Source organism: Perognathus longimembris, chromosome 28 (genome assembly GCF_023159225.1).
Source record: "Perognathus longimembris pacificus isolate PPM17 chromosome 28, ASM2315922v1, whole genome shotgun sequence".
NCBI classification, from domain to species: Eukaryota; Metazoa; Chordata; class Mammalia; order Rodentia; family Heteromyidae; genus Perognathus; species Perognathus longimembris.
The window spans coordinates 71,689,376-71,710,649 of NC_063188.1; the positions used below are offsets into that span (position 1 = coordinate 71,689,376).

At 43.6% G+C, this 21,274-nt stretch overlaps 1 protein-coding gene across 12 annotated transcripts in view; it reads right to left on the reverse strand.

The window, feature by feature from the left end:
- Huwe1 (HECT, UBA and WWE domain containing E3 ubiquitin protein ligase 1) overlaps positions 1–21,274 on the reverse strand; it is a 158,470-nt gene that overhangs the window by 13,946 nt on the left and 123,250 nt on the right. For 9 of the 12 annotated variants that reach the window (XM_048336497.1, XM_048336504.1, XM_048336503.1 and 6 more), the window contains 19 exons: positions 18,638–18,810; positions 18,132–18,280; positions 17,335–17,410; positions 16,354–16,452; positions 15,652–15,785; positions 15,307–15,475; positions 13,822–14,050; positions 12,150–12,328; positions 11,840–11,929; positions 11,553–11,707; positions 9,769–9,814; positions 7,266–7,553; positions 6,139–6,394; positions 5,137–5,267; positions 4,144–4,358; positions 3,769–4,057; positions 3,551–3,653; positions 1,601–2,147; positions 326–923 (listed from right to left, as the gene is read on the reverse strand). In XM_048336497.1, the coding sequence (XP_048192454.1) occupies positions 326–923; positions 1,601–2,147; positions 3,551–3,653; positions 3,769–4,057; positions 4,144–4,358; positions 5,137–5,267; positions 6,139–6,394; positions 7,266–7,553; positions 9,769–9,814; positions 11,553–11,707; positions 11,840–11,929; positions 12,150–12,328; positions 13,822–14,050; positions 15,307–15,475; positions 15,652–15,785; positions 16,354–16,452; positions 17,335–17,410; positions 18,132–18,280; positions 18,638–18,810 (3,926 nt within the window). The remainder of the gene's footprint in view (positions 1–325; positions 924–1,600; positions 2,148–3,550; positions 3,654–3,768; positions 4,058–4,143; positions 4,359–5,136; positions 5,268–6,138; positions 6,395–7,265; positions 7,554–9,768; positions 9,815–11,552; positions 11,708–11,839; positions 11,930–12,149; positions 12,329–13,821; positions 14,051–15,306; positions 15,476–15,651; positions 15,786–16,353; positions 16,453–17,334; positions 17,411–18,131; positions 18,281–18,637; positions 18,811–21,274) is intronic. The other 3 variants (XM_048336502.1, XM_048336506.1, XM_048336507.1) reach the window with 3 other exon arrangements.

Below are 21,274 nucleotides of genomic sequence, written 5' to 3' on the forward strand. Positions count from 1 at the left end.
AAAAAGCTGGGAGTTCTTTACAAATTTGCCCTTTCTTTCTCTTTTCCTTTTGATACCTAGTCTAAGGAAGATATATTCTGGGAATGCTTGATCTTCACAGGATTATCTGTGTATGAAAAGAGAAAGGATGTGGGAGATGGATGGGAGAAGGGAGGGAGGGTGGTAGGCAGCTGAGGAAACTGGGGCAGATGGGAGTGAGAATGAACATATTTTGCTCTCATAAACACAAAACACCAAATGGGTAGATTGCAACTATTTAGGGGAGGGGTACGGGGTGGAGGTTAAAGTACCCACACTCCACAGCTCCCAACATACACCCACTTACTTGCAACAGTAGTGGTAGCAGTCGTAGGGGTAGTCACGGTGGTAGAAGCAGATACGGCAATGGTAGAAATAGCTGTGGCAGCAACCAGAGATGGAACAGGAGTGTGAGGGGTGGATGTAGCAGGGGGTGTGGACATGGCGGCGGCAGTGGTGGTCGTGGTGGATGCGGCGGAGGTGGCAGCAGTGGAAGAAACACTACTACCGGAGTGAGACTGTGTTTCCGATACTTTGTTTTCAGGGAGAGCAATTGAGATGAGAGAGAGGAGTCTGAGGAGTTTCTCAGTTAAGAGAGAGCTCCGTCGGATGACTGAGTGTGACAACATGTTCATGAGTTGCCCAAGTGGAGAGGCCTCCAGGCTGTGGAGGGAGGTTTCCCCCTCACTACCAGTGCTCACTGGCACTGACTTCACGGAGTTCTTGCCTTTCCGGCTCACATTCATGTTGTCCAGTTTTACCAATAAGTCCCAGAAGTCCGTGCAAATGCCACCACTGTTGGACTGTGAGGAACACGGGCTGCAGGCTTGCTTACTGCCCTTCTCCCGGTCACTCTCACAGTTTGTTTCTTTGGTCCGCTGCTGTGTGAAGTGGCTGGGAAACACCTGGTGGGAAAAGGAGGACAGGCTTGATCTAAGGGGTCTCTGGAGAGAAAAGCTTTCCTGACAGGCAAAGACAATTGGCTTCTGAGACTCTCCTCTCCTTTGGGCAGCTTTGGTGACATGGGGCATATGGCATAAAGGAGCTTTCATCAAACATGGTGAAGCAGTCTACAGAAATGAGCAAGGGCTTTGCAGCAAGACAAAATGATAAGCAATCTTTTCTGCACCTCGGTCTCCGGGCTTATAAACGCGGAGGACAACACTGCTTTGCAAAGTTGCTGAGATTACATGAGAACATGTATTTTGGTATAGTGCATGGCATAGGATGGGCCCTTAATACATGGAAGCAATGCTTTTTAGTCAAAGAACACCGATAGAATTGGCACTAAGTTTTAGGTCCAGTTCCATCACTTTCTAGTCGCATGAATAAGCCACTGAAATGTTCTGAGTCCCAGCTTCTTTATCTGTAAAATGAGAACCATTCAGACTATAGACAGAATAAAAGACACCACCCCCCACAATCCCTTGTACTTACTTAACAATTTCTCAGAAACCATATAAGGCCCAACAGACAAAAGGAACAGCACAGAGATTTGTTAGTCTCCTTAGCATCTGACCCTCACCCAGACTGCTACCCCTATTCCATTCCTAAGAGTTAAGGTTTCTTTCAAGCTTCGCACCTTGGCCAATTGAATGAGTGTGTCTAGGACGTGTCTGCAAACAACTGGAGCAGCCTGAGGGTGGATGTGGACAGTGGAGCCACTGCTTGCGTGCTTCTCAGTATGTTTACGCCCTCCTGAACGCTGGATCTGGAATATATTAGTCCTGCAGCCTAAGGCTGCATCCATGGATACTGAGAGCCAGGAAAGTTGGTTGGAACTTTTGGACTCCATCTTGTGGAGTAGGTCCAGGGGACGATTCTCATGGCTACTTGACACAGAACTCTTGCTTGACTTTTTGCTCTTTTCATCACTTGTGGAGAGCTTAGGTGTTTCAATGCATAATTCGCTCTCACTGCTGCGCTGCAAGATGGACAGGAGACTGCGGATGACCCAGTGGCGAGTCTGGGCATGATAGCAGAGGTTTCTTAGTACTCGATGTAGACGGCTAGTATTGAGCTTTGGCTCATCCACAAAAAGTAGGACCAAGAGACAAGACAAAGCTTCATGGTCCAGAAGGAGCCGCCCTCGGAGTCGGAGGAGAGTGTCCACATTACTACCAGAAGGTCTACAAACAAAGCAGAGTTATTGTGGTTAACAATGAAACTTTGGTTTCAGGGGAATGTGTGGATACTTTCAGGCTTGTGAAGGGAGAGTATTCTTAACAATGGTTCTCCTGTGAGTCTACTGCATATTTGGCACCTTGTCTGTAATTTCTGCCCCAGCAGCCTTGAGAATCACCCACTTTTTGAGATGATGAACCAGAGGCTCAAACAGATGACATATCTGTCCCCGCCCATCATATGACCACTGGAAAGGAAGCAGAAATTCCAATCCAGGTAGGTCTGTACTATTTAATGATTGGTTAAAAAATGGGACTGCATGTGGAAGCGAAATCTAAAGTCTACGAGGACATGATTAAATTATACAGGATTCTAGGCATTCAGACACAGTGAGACCAAAGGAGGATACTATTAGTGGACGAAAACAAAGGTCTACGTGTCTCTAATCATATAAAATATTTGTTGAAATGAACTCTAGGAAATGGAAATAAGAGGGTTTTTTTCCCACTTGTCTCTGGGAGGGCAAGGGGGCACAGAAATGGAGGGACAAATGCAGCAGATACTAGATTGAAAATGAACTGGACAATTTGTGGGTGGGGACAGAAGGGGAAAACTGGGAGACAGCAAAGGTAGGGGTGACTGTCCAAAAAGAAATGTACATGTTACCTGACTTATGTAACTAACCCCTCTGTACATCACCATTACAATAACAACTAAAAACAAACAAAAAAATTGACTTCATCTAGTCTCAAAAAATGTTTACTTGTGCCTTCTCTAGACTATAAGGGGGTGTCCACCTTACAAAAAACATCACATTTTGGCATATTAGGCCCACTGTTAACTGATTTAGTGGCCTGAAGGCAGGTGGCATTTGATCTTGTTAAAACTATAGGAAATGCCAGGGGTCGGTGGCTCATGCCTGTAAACCTAGCTACTCAGGAGGCTGAGATATGAGGATCATGGTTCAAAGCCAGCTCGAGCAGGAAATTAACCACCAGAATAGCAGAAGTAGCACTGTGGCTCAAGTGGTAGAGCACTAACCTTGAGCTGAAGAGCTCAGGGACAGTGCCCATGCCCAGAGTTCAAGTCCCACAACCAAGGTGGGGGAGGGGGGAACCAAACCAAACCAAAACCCCAAAAACAAAAAACAAAACAAAAAATGGGAAGTATCTGCCTTGCCCAGCCTTAAATAACTGGCTAACTCAAAAGGTATAGCTTTCTGAGAAAGGAGTTCAAACAATCTGGCTCTCCCAGTTCAAGAAAATAACCTGGCACGGTCACTTAGCCTGGCCATGCCTCAGCTCCTTGGGATTTTAGTTTCTTTGCTTATAAAATTAAGGGAGCTGGACTGATAAGCTACAGTTGTGGTATGGAGTTAAAAGGTGAAAATACATGAAGACAAAGGTACCTGTTATGACTGCTGCTACCCCCCATCTGGAAGGTACCACCTCTCTGCACAGCCAGTCGAGTATATTGAACCCCACGGTTGCCACTGAGGCGACTGGTGAAAGCTGGAAGGAAAGGAAAAATAAATTTATCTTGGGGAAAGAGGGTGACAAGTTGCAAACAGCTTTGTTTGGCCAAAGCCAGATATTCCAAAGCTCTCCCACTTGCCTCCCTCTGTACCTGGGCTTCGGAGAATGGCAGAGAGGGCAGAGGTGCTGCTATGCCCAAACAGACGCTCATGCATGAGCTGCCGTTGCCGTGCTTCCTGCTCTCGTCTTAAGGCTTGAGCCTCGGCTGCTATATCAGGTGGCATCACAGCCAACACACTGTCTTCCATGTCCTCTAAGACACTTCGGCGGAGGTCAGAGGGCAGCGTCTGGATGAAAGTCACAGGGTCCATAGGAGTGTCTGAGTTGGCATTCTGGGCCAGTTCTCGCCGCTGCTGCTCAGCTCTCTGCTGTGCCAGCACCTATGGGACAGAAGAAGTCAATAGGGAATAGCTATTACCTGCCCTATAATATAAAGCCTTGTTCCAACATCTTCCCTCTCACATACTTCTTCCTGAATGGCTGGAGGGAGGGCGGCCAAGAACTCAGGGCTCACTTCCGTGACTCCAGGGTTCCCCACTACTGCAGGAGTGGAGCTGTTTGAGGAGGGAGCACTTCGGGTTGGTGGACGGATACCCAGCTGGTTCTGTAGGACTTCTCGACGAATGTCATCAGGTAGAGCAGCCAGAAAAGAGGGGTCCACACCTTCGGGGAGACTGATACCTGAAGGGAGAGGCAAGCAATACATCTTTACACACAGGGAAAAGAAGCCCATGTCATTGTTTCAGGAAAAGTAGCTTTGTAATTCTTCACTTCTTGCAAAGGTTCCTCTGGAAAAATAAGGCTGACATACCCACCATCTAAAGCCATGGCACCATTGGGAAGATAGTATAATAGGTGGGGCCAAGTTGAAAGTCGTCTGAGTTCCTGAAAAGGATATTGGGATCCTGGTGCCTCCTCATGGTTTCCTTGCCATGATGTATTAGTGCCTTATCATAGGTCTAAAGGCAAAAGGGCCAACTGGCATGGACTGACTTTTCCTAAAACTGTGAGCAAAAACAAACCTTTCCTGGTTTTTATTTTATAATTTTTAATGTAATTTTATTTTTTCTGTTTATGTGGTACTAAAGAATTGAACCTAGGGTCTCATGCATGCTAGGCAAGCACTCTACCACTAAGTCACATTCCCAGCCACCTTTCCTGTTATTTTAAAGTAGATTACCTCAGGTAGTTTGTTATAGTAACAGAAAGCTGACTAAGTATCAATGAATATCAGACATTAAATAATGGCCCTATGTTGTATAGGTAGGTACCAGAAGTAGGAAAATATGAGTAAGCTAAAGGTCAGTTTGATTCCTCTAAACCAGGCTTATTTTTTAATGTAACCACTATCCCTTTATTGCCACTCCTCTTACACAAGTGACTACCCATATGAAGGGAACTTTTTGACAATCCTCAGATCGCCAAAATGATCCTAGGATAGCAAGAACACCGAATTCACCTGCGAGGGGATCTTCTTCTTCACTGCTTGTTGAAGGCAGTGGCTCTTCCAGAATCCCTCGTGAGTCTGCTCCAGAAATGGCCACAGCAGAATCTCTGGTGGAAGAACTCTCAGAGGATGCAGGGGGAGAGCTGAGAGAAACAAATCATTCCGGCCATCTGCTTTCTGTTTTTTCATTTACAAATCACCCCTAACAATAACATCCCCCTACTTGAACAGAAATCAAGTGGATCTCCCTACTATAATGACAAGGCCCATTAGTTAGGAAGCATGAATATAGTTGGAAACACCCTCTCCAGGCTGAGTCCATGTAGTTCATACCTATAATCCTAGCTACTCAGGAAGCTGAGATTTTAGGACTGTAGTTTAATGCCAACCCAAGCAGACAAATCAAGAAATTCTTTTATGATGATAAGCAGCAAAAAGCAGGAATTAAGAGTTATGGCTCAAGTGGTAGACTGACAGTCATGCTAAACAAGAACCCGTGGTAGTGGCACAAAAACAAAAAGAAATCTTATAAAATAAAACCCCTCCCCTAGGTGACAGGCATGCCTGACTTCCTAGAGGCAGGAGCTGGGACTTGGACAATAGGTTATTGGACCTGCTAGACCTGTACCATGAACTCGCAAGGCTTTTGAACTCTCTAGTTTCCTGTGACTCTGCCCCATGTCCATGATCCTATTTACGCCCCACCACCTCAACTGCCATTTTGTAACATGCTTTGTGTTTCCTGGCTCTCCTCAGGTCACCATGGCACCCCTCTTCAACTATCCATTAGAGTTCATCTGGTTTATTGAGATTGTTTTTCTTTTCTTTCTTTACCCTACTACCTTTCATGGCTCAATTTCCTAACATTAAGTGGATTTGAGACGGCCAGTTTTTGGGGTACATATACCTACTCACAGTTGCTGGCTTTATAGATTCCTGATTCAACTCCTAAAAAGAACAAACACATACATACCTATCATGTCCACACTCTCTTCTTGCCCACACAGTGCTTACCTGTCCTCAGTTGGCTGGGAAGATTCTGCAGACCCATCAGCCCTGCCTTGGGCTTCTGCTACAACAGACGGGGCATCCCCAGGAGTGGAGCTCCCTGCTGTGGGCTGCTCTGCATTCCCAGCTGCTGATGTGTCACCTACAGCTTCCTCCAGGGTGCAGGAAGCCAAGCTACTGGTGTCCATAGGAGAGCCTTCCAGTTGACTGCTGACAGCTGTCAGTGCATCGGAATCTTCAGCTCTCTCTGGGGAAAGGGAGGCTAGGAGGTCAAGAGGGACAGGTTAGGTCTCGGGAAATGGGGCACTTGCTCTTTCAGAACAGTTAGGGACAGATATCTCTTCTCTACCGTAACTCCCTGCTAGTTCACTGTTCAGCCCTCCAGCTCACTTGCTCTTCAAGACTACGAGGCTTTTCTATCACTGAGTGTTCCAGGTGTGCTTGTTGAACACTGTCCCTGGGTATACCATGTAAGGGATCCATCCACACTTAAGATTTCCTTCAGGTGAGGAATGCTTTCAGTTTCAATTATCTAAATAAAAAAGGTTTCCTTGAAGGAATCACAACATGTGAAAATGATTAAATAAACATGTACTGAAAGCCAGGTGTCGGTGGCTCATGCCTGTAACCCTGGTTACTCAAACTGTGATACTCACATCACAGTTTGAAGCCAGCGTGGGCAGGAAAGTCTGGAGAGTCTTATTCCCAATTAATCTCAGAAAAAGTCAGAAGTGGCACTGTGGCTCAAGTAGTAGTGTTAGCCTTGAGCAAAACAGAGCTCAGGGACATCACCTAGACCCAGAGTTCAAGCCCCAGGACTGGCAAAATAAGTACATACATACATACATAATATTTGGAGATTAATAATAGTACCTACTTAGGAGAGATGCTTTCAAAGCAGTCAAAATCATAAAGCTAGCATTTATGAACAGGGCATTTGCCTCAATAACCTATAGGTGTCTTTATCAGTGTCACAGACCCTTAATAATCACTTGAGGACACAGAGAAGAAACCTCAACTTTGGCCAAGAAAGCTGATGTGCAAACTCTGACTTATCCATTTCAAGAGAATCTACAAAGATATCCCTGTTTCTCTCCAGTTTCATCTCTCTCTAAAGATCAAATTCTACTCACTTATAGTGGGAGCCGGAGATAACTCCATCTGAGTTGTTTCTGCTTCTCCACTTGCTCTTGTGGCGCCCAATTCATCGGACTCTACAGGCATCAATAGCTGTGCAGAGCTCTCTCCTTCTCCACCAGGAGACTGTAGCTCCTGAGGAATGTCTCCTAAGGCTGGTGGGGGAATAAGTGCTGGTTGCTGCTGGGAGGGTTGCAGAACGCCAAGGGCCTCCTTGCGATCAGATGTAGTTGCTTCAGTTGAAGAGGGAGTTGTTGGGTAGCTGTCAGGCATAGGAGTCCCATCTTTCTCGAAAGAAAGATAATGGAGGTTAATGGCCAAGGGCCAGGGGAATCATTCCAATCAGCATTTGTGGTCTGACAAGCAAGCAACCAACTGCTCCTACAACCAAGTACTGAAAGAAGCAGATCTTGGCTGGTCTAGGACATCCAGGATGAGGATGATCCACAGATCCTAAGGATTAAAGCTTTTCTATGCCCTAGGCAAAAAGGGGAAGTGTTCAGGCCACATAGTAGGGTGAGGCAAAAAAAAGTCTACTTTCCCATTTCCTTATCTCCTAGGAACAAGAAATCATCAGAATTTCCTTCAAAACATTTTGTTGGTGGTACTGATGTTTGAACTCAGGACCTTGTGCTTGCTGGATTGTCTCTCTACCATTTGAGCCCTGTCTCCTCCATCCCTGCTTTTTGCTGATAATTTTGAAGATGGAGTCTAGTGAACTCTTCTGCCCAGTGTGAACAGATCCTCTAGATTCATCTCCTGAATAGGCAGGTATTATTACTGGCATGAACCACAGGGGCCTGAATCTTTAAAATACACCTGACGTCCCCTTCTATATATTTTATTCTATTACTGAGTAATCATATAGTCAATGGCTAAGTGTTGAGTTTATGCCCAAAGGTAAAATAATTACATGTTCCAATCAACAAAGGACAAGTTATCTGCCTCAGCCTAACTAGTCTTTCTCCTTTCCCCTTCTTTTCTTCCACCCCTGATTATCTAAGGAAAGTCTACAATTTTTGTTGATAGAATCAATTTAAACATAACACTTAAGTGTGAATATGCAACACACCAAGGAAAGTAGTAAGTTGTATAGTTATCTTCTTACTGGGGCCTAAAATCCCTACCCCACAACAATACAACTTACTACCTCACCCTGGCATGAGCAGAATTCTCTAATAAGAGCAGTAAGGCAAAAGGCCATTATTTTACCCAGTGGCAGACCCTTTCAGATACTTTTGCTAGGTTAAGGGCACAAGAACACCTGCCGTCCTCTTTTCATTGTCTTAAAAAGTACTGTGTAGGCTTTGACTCATAAACAGCTTTGTTAAAATGGCAACTCCTTAAAGATAAATGGAATCTATTTAAAGATAATTTTTTGGTTGGTCATGTGCCTTGAACTCAGGGCCTAGGCATTGTCCCTGAGCTCTTTTGCTCAAGGCTAGAGCTCTACCACTTTGAGCCACAGAGCCACTTCTGGTTTTTCAGTGGTTCATTGCAGTTAAGAGTCTCTCTGCCTGGGATGGCTTTGAACCACAACCCTAAGATCTCAGCTTCCTGAGAAGTTAAAGAATTACAGGCTTGAGACACTGGTGCCAGCATTAAAAAATATTTTCAAAAAGATACAATTATTTACAAATTTAAGTGCCAAAGAATATAGAAGGTATATGGAAGCAGGACAAAGTTCCATGAAAATAGGGGTGGAGAAACATATGATGCCATATGGGCCAATTGTTAAAATCATGAAAACAGCTACTGACCATTGTTAAGATTAGAAGCAAGAGAAAACATGGTCATATCATTTAGCTCAAAAGCTACCTTCCCCCAAAGCAGACTGTCCAAGGCAGTGTTTTTAGTCTCTTAGATCGCAAGGACCAATAAGATTTAGGCAAATAAAGAATAAAAAATAGACACTAAAGTAGGCATTACCAACTCTTAGTTTAAGCATGTAAAAAAAATCAACATAATTTATTAACAAAATTTTGATACCAAAGAACTAGGAAGAATATAACCTCTTACAAATAAAAACCATACCTTTGAATGGAATAAATTCAGTGGTGAAAATCACATTACCCACCCCCATAATAATTTCCATTGAGGACTAGCATGTGAGAACCACTCAGTGTCATCAGGAAGTCTCATAAAGTTCCATATCATGGTGGGTACTAAAAGACCAACCACCCCAAGGATATACATACTGTTTCAGAGGAAAAACTAAGATGTAGGACCTCAATTATACATGTCAGAATAAACAGCATAATCAAAACAGAAACCAGAACAGAGCTAGTCAGTCGGAGGTAAGTGTACTACCGTAGGAAAGACAGTAGACTGTATAGTTATCTCCAAGATGGGGTATGACCCTAAAACTATACAATCTACTACCTCATCCCACAGAGCACCAGGGTCTATCTTCAGCCCAGATAGGCCAGCTATGTGGAAGGATCAAGAGTAAGAATCCATTAGTCAATTAGTGAAAAGGGGTGAAGGGAGGGAAGTTACCTGAGAGATTCTGTTCTGTGGAGACATTTGATTTAGATATGGTACACTGCAAAGAGAAAGGAAGATCAATCTGGGACTGTTGCCAACACATGACAGAGGTCATCTATGAATCACTATCTGCCCAGTGACCTGATGGAAGGTGCTCTGTATATGTGACTAAAAGTAAGCTATCATTTCCACTATACAAATATATATTTTATTTCTTCATGCATATAATCTTCAAGAATGGCTTTGGGGAAGAAGAGACAGGGACACAGCTCAGTGGAAATGTAATAAAACAATGGATCCGGGGACTAAGGGGAGGACCAAATGAATAATGAGGATTAAAAAAAAAATCACAGTAGAGTTTGGCTGAGACTATAAAAAAATACTTCTATCTCTATACTCTACTTTTTTCCTTTGTCATACTGGGGATCAAAGCCAGGAACTCAAACATGCCAGGCAAATGCATTTTTATCACTTACAGTCTCTTTCCCACTTTCAATGATTGCTAGTCAGATGATTTCCATCCTTCTTCATATGCTTAAAACAATGTTACTGCTTATCAGTCACTAAATTTATAAAGATATCAGATATATTAAGCTGTTATTGTAACAAAACTCAGTATCTTTATACTTTGTATAACTTCGTATTGTTGGAGATCAAACCCAGGGCCTTTGTGCCCTGGTTCCACAAATGCTACACCACTGAACTACATCCTGACCTTTAATACGTGTGTGTGTGTGTGTGTGTGTGTATACTTGGGCTTGAACTCAGGGTTTGTGCCCCAGTCCCTTACCTTTTGTGCTCAAGATTAGTTAGTGCTCTACCACTTGAGCCACAGCTCTAACTTCTGGCTTTTGGGTGGTTAACACGAGATAGGAGTCTCACTGACTTTCCTGCCCAGGGTGGCTTTGAACTGTGATCCTTAGATCTCAGCCTCCTGAGAAGCTACAGTTAGATATGAGAGCCACTGGCATCTTATGTATTTTTAAAAATGGCATTGTCCAAAGTCCCAGAAGTTTCAGAAAAAAGTGGGGGAGCTTCTTTATGAAATAAGTGAATAGTAGAAAACTCATGAAGGTGAATCCTAGTACATGGTATCTGTTTCATGGTAAGATTTTATCTCACCTGACACCTAAGCCAGAGGTTAATTCAAATGATGGACTGTGGTCATCCTTGTAAGGCTCCTCTCATTGGAAATCTACTAAACAATGAAATGAACCAACTAAAAATATGAGCTGAGTCACAATCTCTTCATAGCTGCAGTCTTTGGAGGTAGACTGAGGTGTGGCTGTCGTGTGAGGAACAGTTCTGCTATCTACTACAGCTTTCTCCAAAAAGATACTGGAGAAATAATTTATTTCTGGTTCTAACTTTTTCTCCTAAAGCCATGTAAGTGCCAGGCACCAGTGGCTCATGTCTGTATTCCTAGATACTCAGGAGGCTGGGATCTGAGGATCATGGATTGAAACAGCTTGGGCAGGGAATTCTAGGACAAGTCCATGAGACTCTTACCTCCAATAAACTACTAAAACTGGAGCTGTGACTCAAGTGGTAGAGCATTAGCCTTGAGCCAAACGCTCAGGGACAGAGCACAGGTTCTGAGTTCAAGCCCCATCAATGATACAAAAAACAAAAACAAAACAAAAAGCATGTGGGCAAATGGTGAATTTGGAAGAGGTGATTTTCCAGATGCAATGTGAGTGCCCTATACCATGACTTAGTACCTCAGGTATTACAAAAATCATAGAATTAAGAATATGTATGGCTAAAGATGAATCCTCCCAGCCCTTGGGAATCACCTGGGCACTCTGATCCCTATTCTCTTTATCTTCTTTGCCTTTATCAGTTATTTTTGTTTCTTCCTCTGCCAGTTGTTTCCTGCGCTTCTCTCTCCTCTCTTCTAGTTCCTCATCGCGAAGGAATTCCAGGTGATTGACAATGGGTACTTTAACCACTGTTACCAAAGAGATAAATATCAGAGAAGGAAGCTGACAGGCTCAGCTTCAGGACACAGATTATCAAGGGAAACAATTCTATCAGTGCATTCATCCTAGCCCCTGGAAGGCTTCAACAAGCTGCCACATACCTGAAACACAGTCATGCATGCTCTCTGCATCAAGAACTTTACATTCCTCTGTCCAGCGGGTCAAGGCTGTGGGGATGCTAGACAGGGTTCCTGTAGGGAAATAAAGGAAGTGAAATACTTGGCCTTGTTCACTGATCTAAATAGTGCCTAGCAGAATCCAAGGTCTATCACATGTTTGGCACATTGCAGGTACCTAGAAAGAATGATGTTTCTGTTGTCTATGGCTAGCCATGGAGTGTTTCTGGCTATTGTAAAAATGTTTTTCTCAGTAGGGAAAAAGAAGTCAGCAAACTTTACCACACAAACTTGCCTGCTTGGCTGGTAGCTGTGCTCTGGTCATGGAAAAAGTCATCCAGTAGTTCATCGTCAGACCGGGCAATGATGTGGACATCATCATTGCCCACTAAGAGGCGGGCCCGGCCCCGGCTTTGTAGGGGAAGGCTGCTGCTCAGCTGAAGGATGTCAGCAGCAGCTGAGGGACCAAGCAACCTGTAGGGTAATGGTAGGATATCACTGTCACTGTTGAGTCCACAAAATCCTATTAAGGTTCTCCATCTGGATTCCGCACTAATTCATAATTTGATTATAGATTTCAAGATATCACATACATGCCTTAGTCATCTGATTCAACAGTTTATTTGGGTTGATGTAGCATATTATTCTACAGTTCCTGGCATACAGTGACTGCCACCAACAAGCTTCCACATGGGAGACACTATGTTAGGATATAACATTTCTGTTGTATTCCCTTCACAACTTTTACATTCTTTCACTTTTTTCTGGTGCTAGTCCTGGGATTTGAATACTGAATACTGAGCCTGAGCACTGTCCCTGAGATAAAAAAAAATGCTCAAGGCTAGGGCTCTACCACTTGAGCAACAGCTCCACTTCCTACTTTTTGGTGGTTAATTAGAGATAGTCTCAGACTTTCCTGCCCAGGCTGGCTTCGAACTAGGATCCTTAGAACTCAGCCTTCTGAATAGCTAGGATTTATTGGTGTGAGCCACTGCTGCCAGGCTCATTCTTTTACTTTTATAGTTTTGGTTTTTTCCCCAGAGCTGAGGACCGAACTCAGAGCCTTGCGTTTGCCAGGCAAGTGCAATTCCACTGAGCTAAATCCCCAACCCCTCATTCTTTTACTTTTAAAAATTGTTTTTCATAACAAAGTGCTGGTGGCTCATGCCAATAATCCTAGTAACTCAAGAGGCCTCCTAGAGGATAGTAGTTTGAAGTTAGAATGGACAGAAACCTCTGCTATAGTCTATCTCTAAAATAACCAATAAAAAGCAGGGCTAGCCAGGAGCTGGTAGCTCACACCTTTAATCCTAGCTACTCAGGAGGCTGAGTTCTGAGGACCATGGTTCAAAGCCAGGCCAGAAAGTAAAGTCCATGAGACTCTTATCTCCAGTTAACCACTAGAAAGCCAGAAGTGGTGCTGTGGTTTAAACTGGTAGCATACCAGTCTTGAGTTCAGGGACACCACCCAGGCCCTGAGTTCAAGCCCCATGTCTGACAAAAAAGCAGGCCTGGAAGTGTGGTAGTCAGTCCACCAAGCACAAGGCTCTGATTTCAAACACTAGTATACCCCCCCCCCCAACTCTACCAAGGATCTTATCCTTATTTATACCAGGTATTAAGCACTTGGCATAAGAGATTTCTCATAATTGCTGAATTATGCCTAGGATGTTTTTTAGAGATAGCATATCCAGGCTAGCCCCAACTAGAGATTTCCTCTTGAGTGCTGAGACTGCAGGCATGAGCCATCATGCCTGGCTACAAAAGACTTCTAAGTAAAACAAACTAATATGCAGCTTGATTTTCTCCCATAGAAATCTATAGAGAAATGGAACACACACCTTATTGGTTTGATAGTAGCATTAAGTGAGGGACTATTTCCCCATCCAGTCAAGATAATGATGAAGCTCAGTGAAGATGAGAATTGACAACAGTTCCAATGAGCCCAACAGTTCTTTGTAACTTACCTCTGAAGTATAAGTGGAGGGTTTGGTTGGCGATTTCCAGGGTAGTGAACATGAATGGTGTGGCCTGTATTAGCTGTTAGCTGTCTCAGGGTCCTCTGGCTTCGACCAATGCCTTGGGTAAGACGAGTTGTGGAGGAGCCACTGCCCAGCGTTAGGGAACTATGGTCTGCATGGCGTACCATCAGTGGGTGAGTGGTAGGGATATTTCCTGGGGATGGAGGAATGTCTGCTGCAAGGACAATATGCAAAGACGTTAGAACCCAAGAGAATTTTCATCCATGGGTTTTCATCACAACCATGTCTCCTGGGCCTTACTTCCTCACACGGAAACCTGAGCTTTGTCCTTTCTCCCTCATTCCCACACCTAATCTACTGACACTACCATAGCTTATGCCACCATCTATTACTTAGATACTGCAACAACCTCCTAGATAGTACCTTTTCCCAATCAATTCTCCACACTACAGCCATAGTGATACTTCTATGGCACTCAGACACATGCTGTTCCCTCCATCCTGGAAACTCCTCTCCCTTTCCTTACCTGATCTTTTGTTTTTGGCCTAAGACATCACTTCTGTGGAGCCTGACTTCAACAGACTGGGTTAGGTAGCCCTTTATTTATAATTCATAATAGACCATAAATTCCTATGAGGGACAAGGACTGCATCGTTCTTTACTGCATTAATCCCAATGCCTAGGACGGGGTAGGCACACCTCAGATATATGTCCAATTGGTTGATGGGACAGAGGTTCAACTGTTAAGACAACTGATTTTAAAAAACCACAAAAATGCAGAAAATCATAAAAGGTATTTTGAGACGTTTCTAATCCAACCTATTTTTTGTTTCACATTTTTTTTCATTTACAGATGATAAACTGAGGCTCAGAGGTAAGAGAGATTATTGGCCAAGACAATAGACCAGAACAGTTTAGTGCTTTCTGCTATATAATGTTCTATGAAGACTTGTCCTATGACGATAGCTTGAGTCTAAGAACTTGACTCTTCTAACTTCAGGCTAGAAGGGAAATCTGACGTTGATGGGAAGGAAGGAAGAGATTCACTCTTCCCTGAAAAGACGCATCCTTGATGAACGAAGTGAATTTATTCAAATCCACTCCCCAATGCCAAGCACAAAGGTGTCCATCCAAACCCTCAAGATCCAGTGTGACTGAAAAATGGATTTTTGATTGCCCTGTCACTGTAGCATCCGCGTGGGTGTAGATGCAGTCAGACGTGATCTCCTTTTCAATCAAGCAAATCATCAAGTGGTCCAGGCTCTAAAACATCTGCCTGTTATTCCTCTGTGTCAGGATATGCTATTGAGAGAGTTGGACTCAGAAAGCCCTTGCTCTAAAAGTCAGCATAGGAAAAAGAAGTGCCGTCTATAACTGGATGTGTAGTTGCTCTGCTTCACTGCTTGGCTTACCCTAGAGAAGGGTATAAGAATCAAGAGATAAAACCCAGCTGAGCCCTTTTATTCTTACTAGCACTGGAGAACATGTTGTCAAACTCAATGATGAGATCATCCTCCCGGTCAAAGCGCTCAAATCGGACCAAGGGAGAAGCGTTCATATCTGGGTAATCCTCATCCAATTCCATCTCAGAGCCATCGTCGTCATCGTCTTCATCTCCCTCTTCACCTTCATCATCCTCCTTAAGGGAAAATAGGAGATGGAGAATTGCTGGAGGTAAGGGATTTCTGAAGCCTGGTTGTCATGGCCATATGTTCACATGAGGAAGGAAGGTGCTGAGGCTAGCTAGCAACCCAGACTGTTGCTTTTCTGCAGCTGTGTGTCACCTGAGCCAACCCAAACACAGCCCCCCCTCACCTGATCATCTTCCTCATCTTCCTCCTCCTCCTCCTCTTCATCCTGACTATCATCCTCATCCTCGTTACTGCCACTGCTGTCCTCTTCCTGAGTGTGCTCCTCCTCATCCTCAGGGTCCAGGATATTCATGGAATCTAAAACAAAGGGAGCACATTGGAGGACTCTACTGAGTAGCTAGAAAACAGGCTACTGTGCAGGCTGGCAGACTGAGTATGAAGGCAATGGGATATCTGACTCTGAGACGAAGAATCAGATCTTAGGCACTCAACAGACTTAGTGAGCCAGCCTTGATTTCCTGTGAGTGGCAATCATATATCAACAAGCTGAGAGCAGCGTGGCGGAATGTGGAGGCTGTCTATAGGGTGATGCTTGAGGAGCCACGGTCTAGGACTTGGCCAAGTCTACTGGTTCCCCCTTGCCTTTACAGCCCTACTTTGCTACTAACTACATCCTGTTGTTAAGAGGGAATCTGGAGCGATGATAGCAGGTGGGTGAGAAGAAAGCGAACCAAGTAAGAAGTGACAAACTTTGGGCAAGCATGTTATTTGAAAAAACTGGCTGAGGATGGTCTATGTCAGCGCATGCAGACAGATGCTTCCTTATTTTGCACATGTGGGCTGCTGCCTCCAGGAAAACCCTAGTGTAGTGTCTGTCAGACGTGCAGGGCAAGAAGGGAGGCCTTTCTGGCCTCAGCGCTCTCACCTTCTCGGTTGGCCTGCAAGGTGGAAGCTTGGCTGAGGTTGGAAGGAGCTTCATCCATCAGCACGTCCTCTTGTGATTCATCCTCTCCACTTCTGCTCACTGAAGGTTACAGAGCAGAGCCTTCACTGAACAACAGAGGACTTCCCTTTCCAGATTGGGCGCATCTAGGTAGCTATGTTCACCTAACAGATAGTCGTTTTGTTTTTTTGTCTTTTTGGTTTTTTTGTTTGTTTGTTTGGTTTCTTTTTTTTTTTCCTTTTCTTTCTTTCTTTCTTTTTTTTTTTTTGATGTGGGAGAAGACCTGGATTCTTTGCTGTCAACTAGCTAGGTAAGCTTGGCCAGTCACTTTACCTGTCTGAGTCTCAGTTTTCTCATCTGTAAAATGGAATGATCACATGTGTCTTTTCAATCCCACTAATTGTGAAACCACAGAGGATACTGACTGTGAAAAAGCTTTGTAAGCTTTAAGAATACATGTCCACTTGCATTTGTTCTTTGATTTGCTTAATCAGTAAAATAAAAACAGCACATACACTCTCAAAATCAGGTAACAGGGAACTTTTGCCACTTTCCCTCTCAAGATTTAAAAGGGGCCACCCTCAGGGAATGATCTCTCTTATAATACTGAGACACAGAGGCAGAAACCCCTGGACTTCATTGAAGAACTGAAAGGAAAACACTTTTCAGCCTACATCCTTCTAGGCCTCCATGAATAAAACGCCCTTTTGATATGCTGATATCATCTATACTGATGGCCACCCCCTCCACCCCCCCAAACAGGCAACACTTCAGACATGCCAGAGGCCTGTAAATAGCTTGTGAATTTTTCATCTTATAAGACCATCAACATCAAGACAAGCAGAAATCTAGGTTGGCTATGAGCCCTTAGGCAGAGCTGAGCAAGCAGATGATGAGAAAAAGGATCCTCCCAAGAGAGACTGAGGCAAAGGAAGAGGCTATACTCAGTTCTGGGGCTCTCACCTATAATTGTACTGTTCCCAGATCCGCCATCCCTCTCAAGCAACTCATCTATCAGGTCCTCCAGCTCATTCTCAACCTGGAGAGAAATAGAACACACATATGGATACACACAAGTCTCTGATTGTGCTAGCACCGAAACCCTAAAAAAAAACCAGCAAAGGAGCATACATTTCTAGGATAATGTGTGACAGAGAATGTTACATAAAACCACTCTTAGTGCTAAATAGCACAGCAACTACCACGGTGCCAATTCACAATCAAACAGTCCTCCATCCCAGTTGGCTGAAACCAGGTTTGTCTTTGGACTTTCCAGGAATACATGCAAATCTCCTTAGAGCCAGCAGCTCTAAGAACCACAGGCCCAATTTCTTACCCATCTGCTACCAGCTGCAGACATAATAAATTGTCTTTAGGAAACTGCTGTTTATGAATGCCCCAGTAAGCGCAGGTACTAAGGTAGTACTGAAAAGCTTCCAGAAATTATCAGAGCCAAATAATCAAAGATCCAGGGTACAAAGGCCTCAGGCCAGCTTTCTACTTCAACATTTCACCAGTGCCTATGTTTCTGGTTGGGATCTATACAATTTCCTAGTACATATCACCCTGGCTCTGCCCCATCCCATCTTTAATACAATTCGCACACATTTGCTGAGCATCTACTAAGCATACAATCTGTGCTCCTCTGCAAAGCAGACATCATTGAGGCAAGAATCTCAATCAAGTACTCACCCACCCACACCACCTGGGTTTTGGTTCAGCGCCGCAACAGTGGAATACTGGATGATCTGCCTCCCTACCTGCATCTCTTGTGAACTGAGCACCTCAGGCTGCCCAGCAATCACCACTGAGTCGGTTTCAGCCTCCCCATCCATGATATCCCCATCTGCCACCTCTGTCTGAGTGACATCATGATCCTCCTCCTGCACTTCTGCTTCCCCAGGCTCGCCTGAAACAATCAACCAACCAGCAAAATAATCAAAGGGTGCCTATGTGCTGGGCACCACGAGGAAAGCACGAAGACAATTAGGTTCCTTCCTTGGGCACCTTTACAAATTCTCAAGAGAATAAATGAATGGGTGACAAAGGAAAAGACAAGGCTACGTGTGAGGATAGCCAAATAAGGCTGCAATTTGAAGGAATTCAGTGTGAGGCAGATCCCCACGCCACTATGATAGATCTCTGGAAGGCCAGCAAGTTCCCAGGGAAACAACACCAAGCCAGAACAGTTACAATCCCATGCCCAGAAAGCAACTGCACATTCCCACCCATCCAGGTCTTCAGTCCATTGACTTCGATTCCCTACCTGGGTCTTGCTGGTTGCTATTCGAGTCCTGAGTGGCTCCTTGAGCATCCTGCTCAGACTTGCTCTTGCTAGAAGCACTCTTGCTGCCAAAAAGGCTACTGGGCTGGTTCACAATCCGGGAAAGAGTTTCTAAAGGCTTCAGAGCAGCATTGACTGTGTTGGCCATATTGGGACTAAGATAAAGGATAATACAGAGATGGACTCAGTATTGAAAAAATAAAAATTCTGTGTATGTCCTCAAGTGTGACTAAGACTCTTGAGGCAAAACCTTCTAAAGAAGGGGCACATGATGATAGAACATTCTACTTTATAAGAAAAATATTTGGGGGTTGGAAGCATGGCTTAGGTGGGAAAGCGCCAGCCAATGAGCAAAAGCATCAGTTGGAGTTATGGTCTCTGACTAAAATGATTTAACTCAAGTTTTAAAAGCACACACACAGTTAATTTAATGCCATTATTTTTATGGAGCTGTGGTATTTAAGCATGTAAGGAACAAAAAGCTGACTAGACTAGAAACCAGACTGTATCCTGGATGATCATAAAAGTAGCAAAGCACATCTCAGATATACCAGACTGTGTAGTAAATGAAAATGTCAGTATTATTTCTCAAATCTTAAGAGCTCAAATGAGCACGATCAAACTTTTTTATAAATTGGGTGCTAGTACTGTGGCTTGAACCTGGGGCTTCGTGCTGTTGCTTAGCTTTTTTGCTTAAGGCTAATACCGTACCATTTGGGTCACAACCACACTTCTGGCTTTTTGTTAATGTCTTTTTGTTTGCTTTATTCTTTTTTTTTTGGTTATCCGTACTGTTTACTGAATGAGTTTGCTAGAAAAATGGTTAAAGTATGGGAACTTAGGGATTTGTACTGCAACACGAGCCACAACTCTACTTCCAGCTATTTTGCTGATTAATTGGAGATAAAAGTTTCACAGACTTTCTTGCCTGTAATCCTCAGTTCTCAGCCTCCAGAGTAACTAGACAAGCGTGTACCACTTATCATGATCAAACATTTAAGTAAAGTGGATTTCAGACTACTCTCCCTGTTGGCTTCCTAGAGTTCTGTAAAAATGTCATGAGAGCTAAAGCTGGAGTTATGGTTAAATTTCTTGTTAATAGGTTTATAAAAAACCAGAGTGAGTCTGCTTTTAGCTGAGTGTGGTCTCTGAAACTATCACCTTAAAAGGAACCAAGGCTACTCAGAATGACAGATACACTGACTAGGAGATGGAATGTACAAGTTAAGTCTGGGGTATCTAATTGGTATTATTACCACAGGATCAATTTGTGTTTCAAAGGTAGTGATGCTGCAAGGCACTGGTAGTCTATGACTCTAATTCTAGCTTCTCAAGAGACTGAGATGTGAAGATCGAAGCCTGAAACCAGAAGAGAAGTCCACAAGACTCTAATTTCCAATTAAGCACAGAGCCAAAAGTAGAAGTATAGCTCAAGTTGAAAAGCATTAGCCTCAAGTAAAAATGCCCAACAGTGCCCAGGCCCTGGGTTCATGTGAGCAAACATACACACATACATACACAGGTAAAATAAGATGCAATGATTAAAGACCACTGAGCTAAAAAAAAAAAAAACTATTCTGAATAAAGAACAGTCACTTGATTGATTGTCTTATAGGAACACCTCTCAGAAAATTGCAGATTAGAAATCTGATAGGAGGCTAGGAATGTGGCTTAGCAGTAGAATGCCTGCCTAGCATGCATGAAGCCCTGGGTTTGATTCCTCGGAACCACATAAACAGAAGTTCCGACAAAAGTGCCAGAAGTGGCGATGTGGCTGAAGAGGTAGACTGCTAGCCTTGAGCAAAAAGAAGCTGGGGACAGTACTCAGGCCCTAAGTCCCAAGCCCCAGTACTGGTGCGTGCACACGTGTACACACACACACACACACACACACACACACACACACACACTAATAATAATAATAATAATAAAAATCTGATAGGAATCTATTAACCATAAACATCATTTGTAATAGAAAAAGTGGCAAGACATGTCTCCAGATGAGAAAATGCCAGTAAGTAGGTTTCTTTTTTTGTAAAAAATATTTAGCCTCAATTTTACCGTAAGAACCCCATAAAAGTAGACTGACTGATGTTATGTAATGCATCTGGCTTGAATTCAACACTAATAATAACAGATGCTGGAGGGGATGTGGCCAAAAGGGAACCCTATTACACTGTTGGTTGGAGTATAAACTTGTTCAACCACTCTGGAAAGCAGTATGGAGGTTCCTCAGAAGGCTAAATATAGAGCTCCCCTACAACCCAGTAGCCCCACTTTTGGGCATCTACCCAAAAGATTACAAGCAAGACCACACTAAAGCCACCAGCACAACAATATTCATTGCAGCACAATTTGTCATTGCTAAAATATGGAACCAACCCAGATGCCCCTCAGTATATGAGTGGATCAAGAAAATGTGGTACATATACACAATGGAATTCTATGCCTCTATCAGAAAGAATGACATTTGCCCCAGTTGTAAGGAAATGGAAGGACATGTAAAAAAAAAAATCATACTAAGTGAAGTAAGCCAGACCCAAAGAAACATGGACTCTATGATTTCCCTCATTGGGAATAATTAGTACATGTCCATTTGAACACATAAGATGATACTAA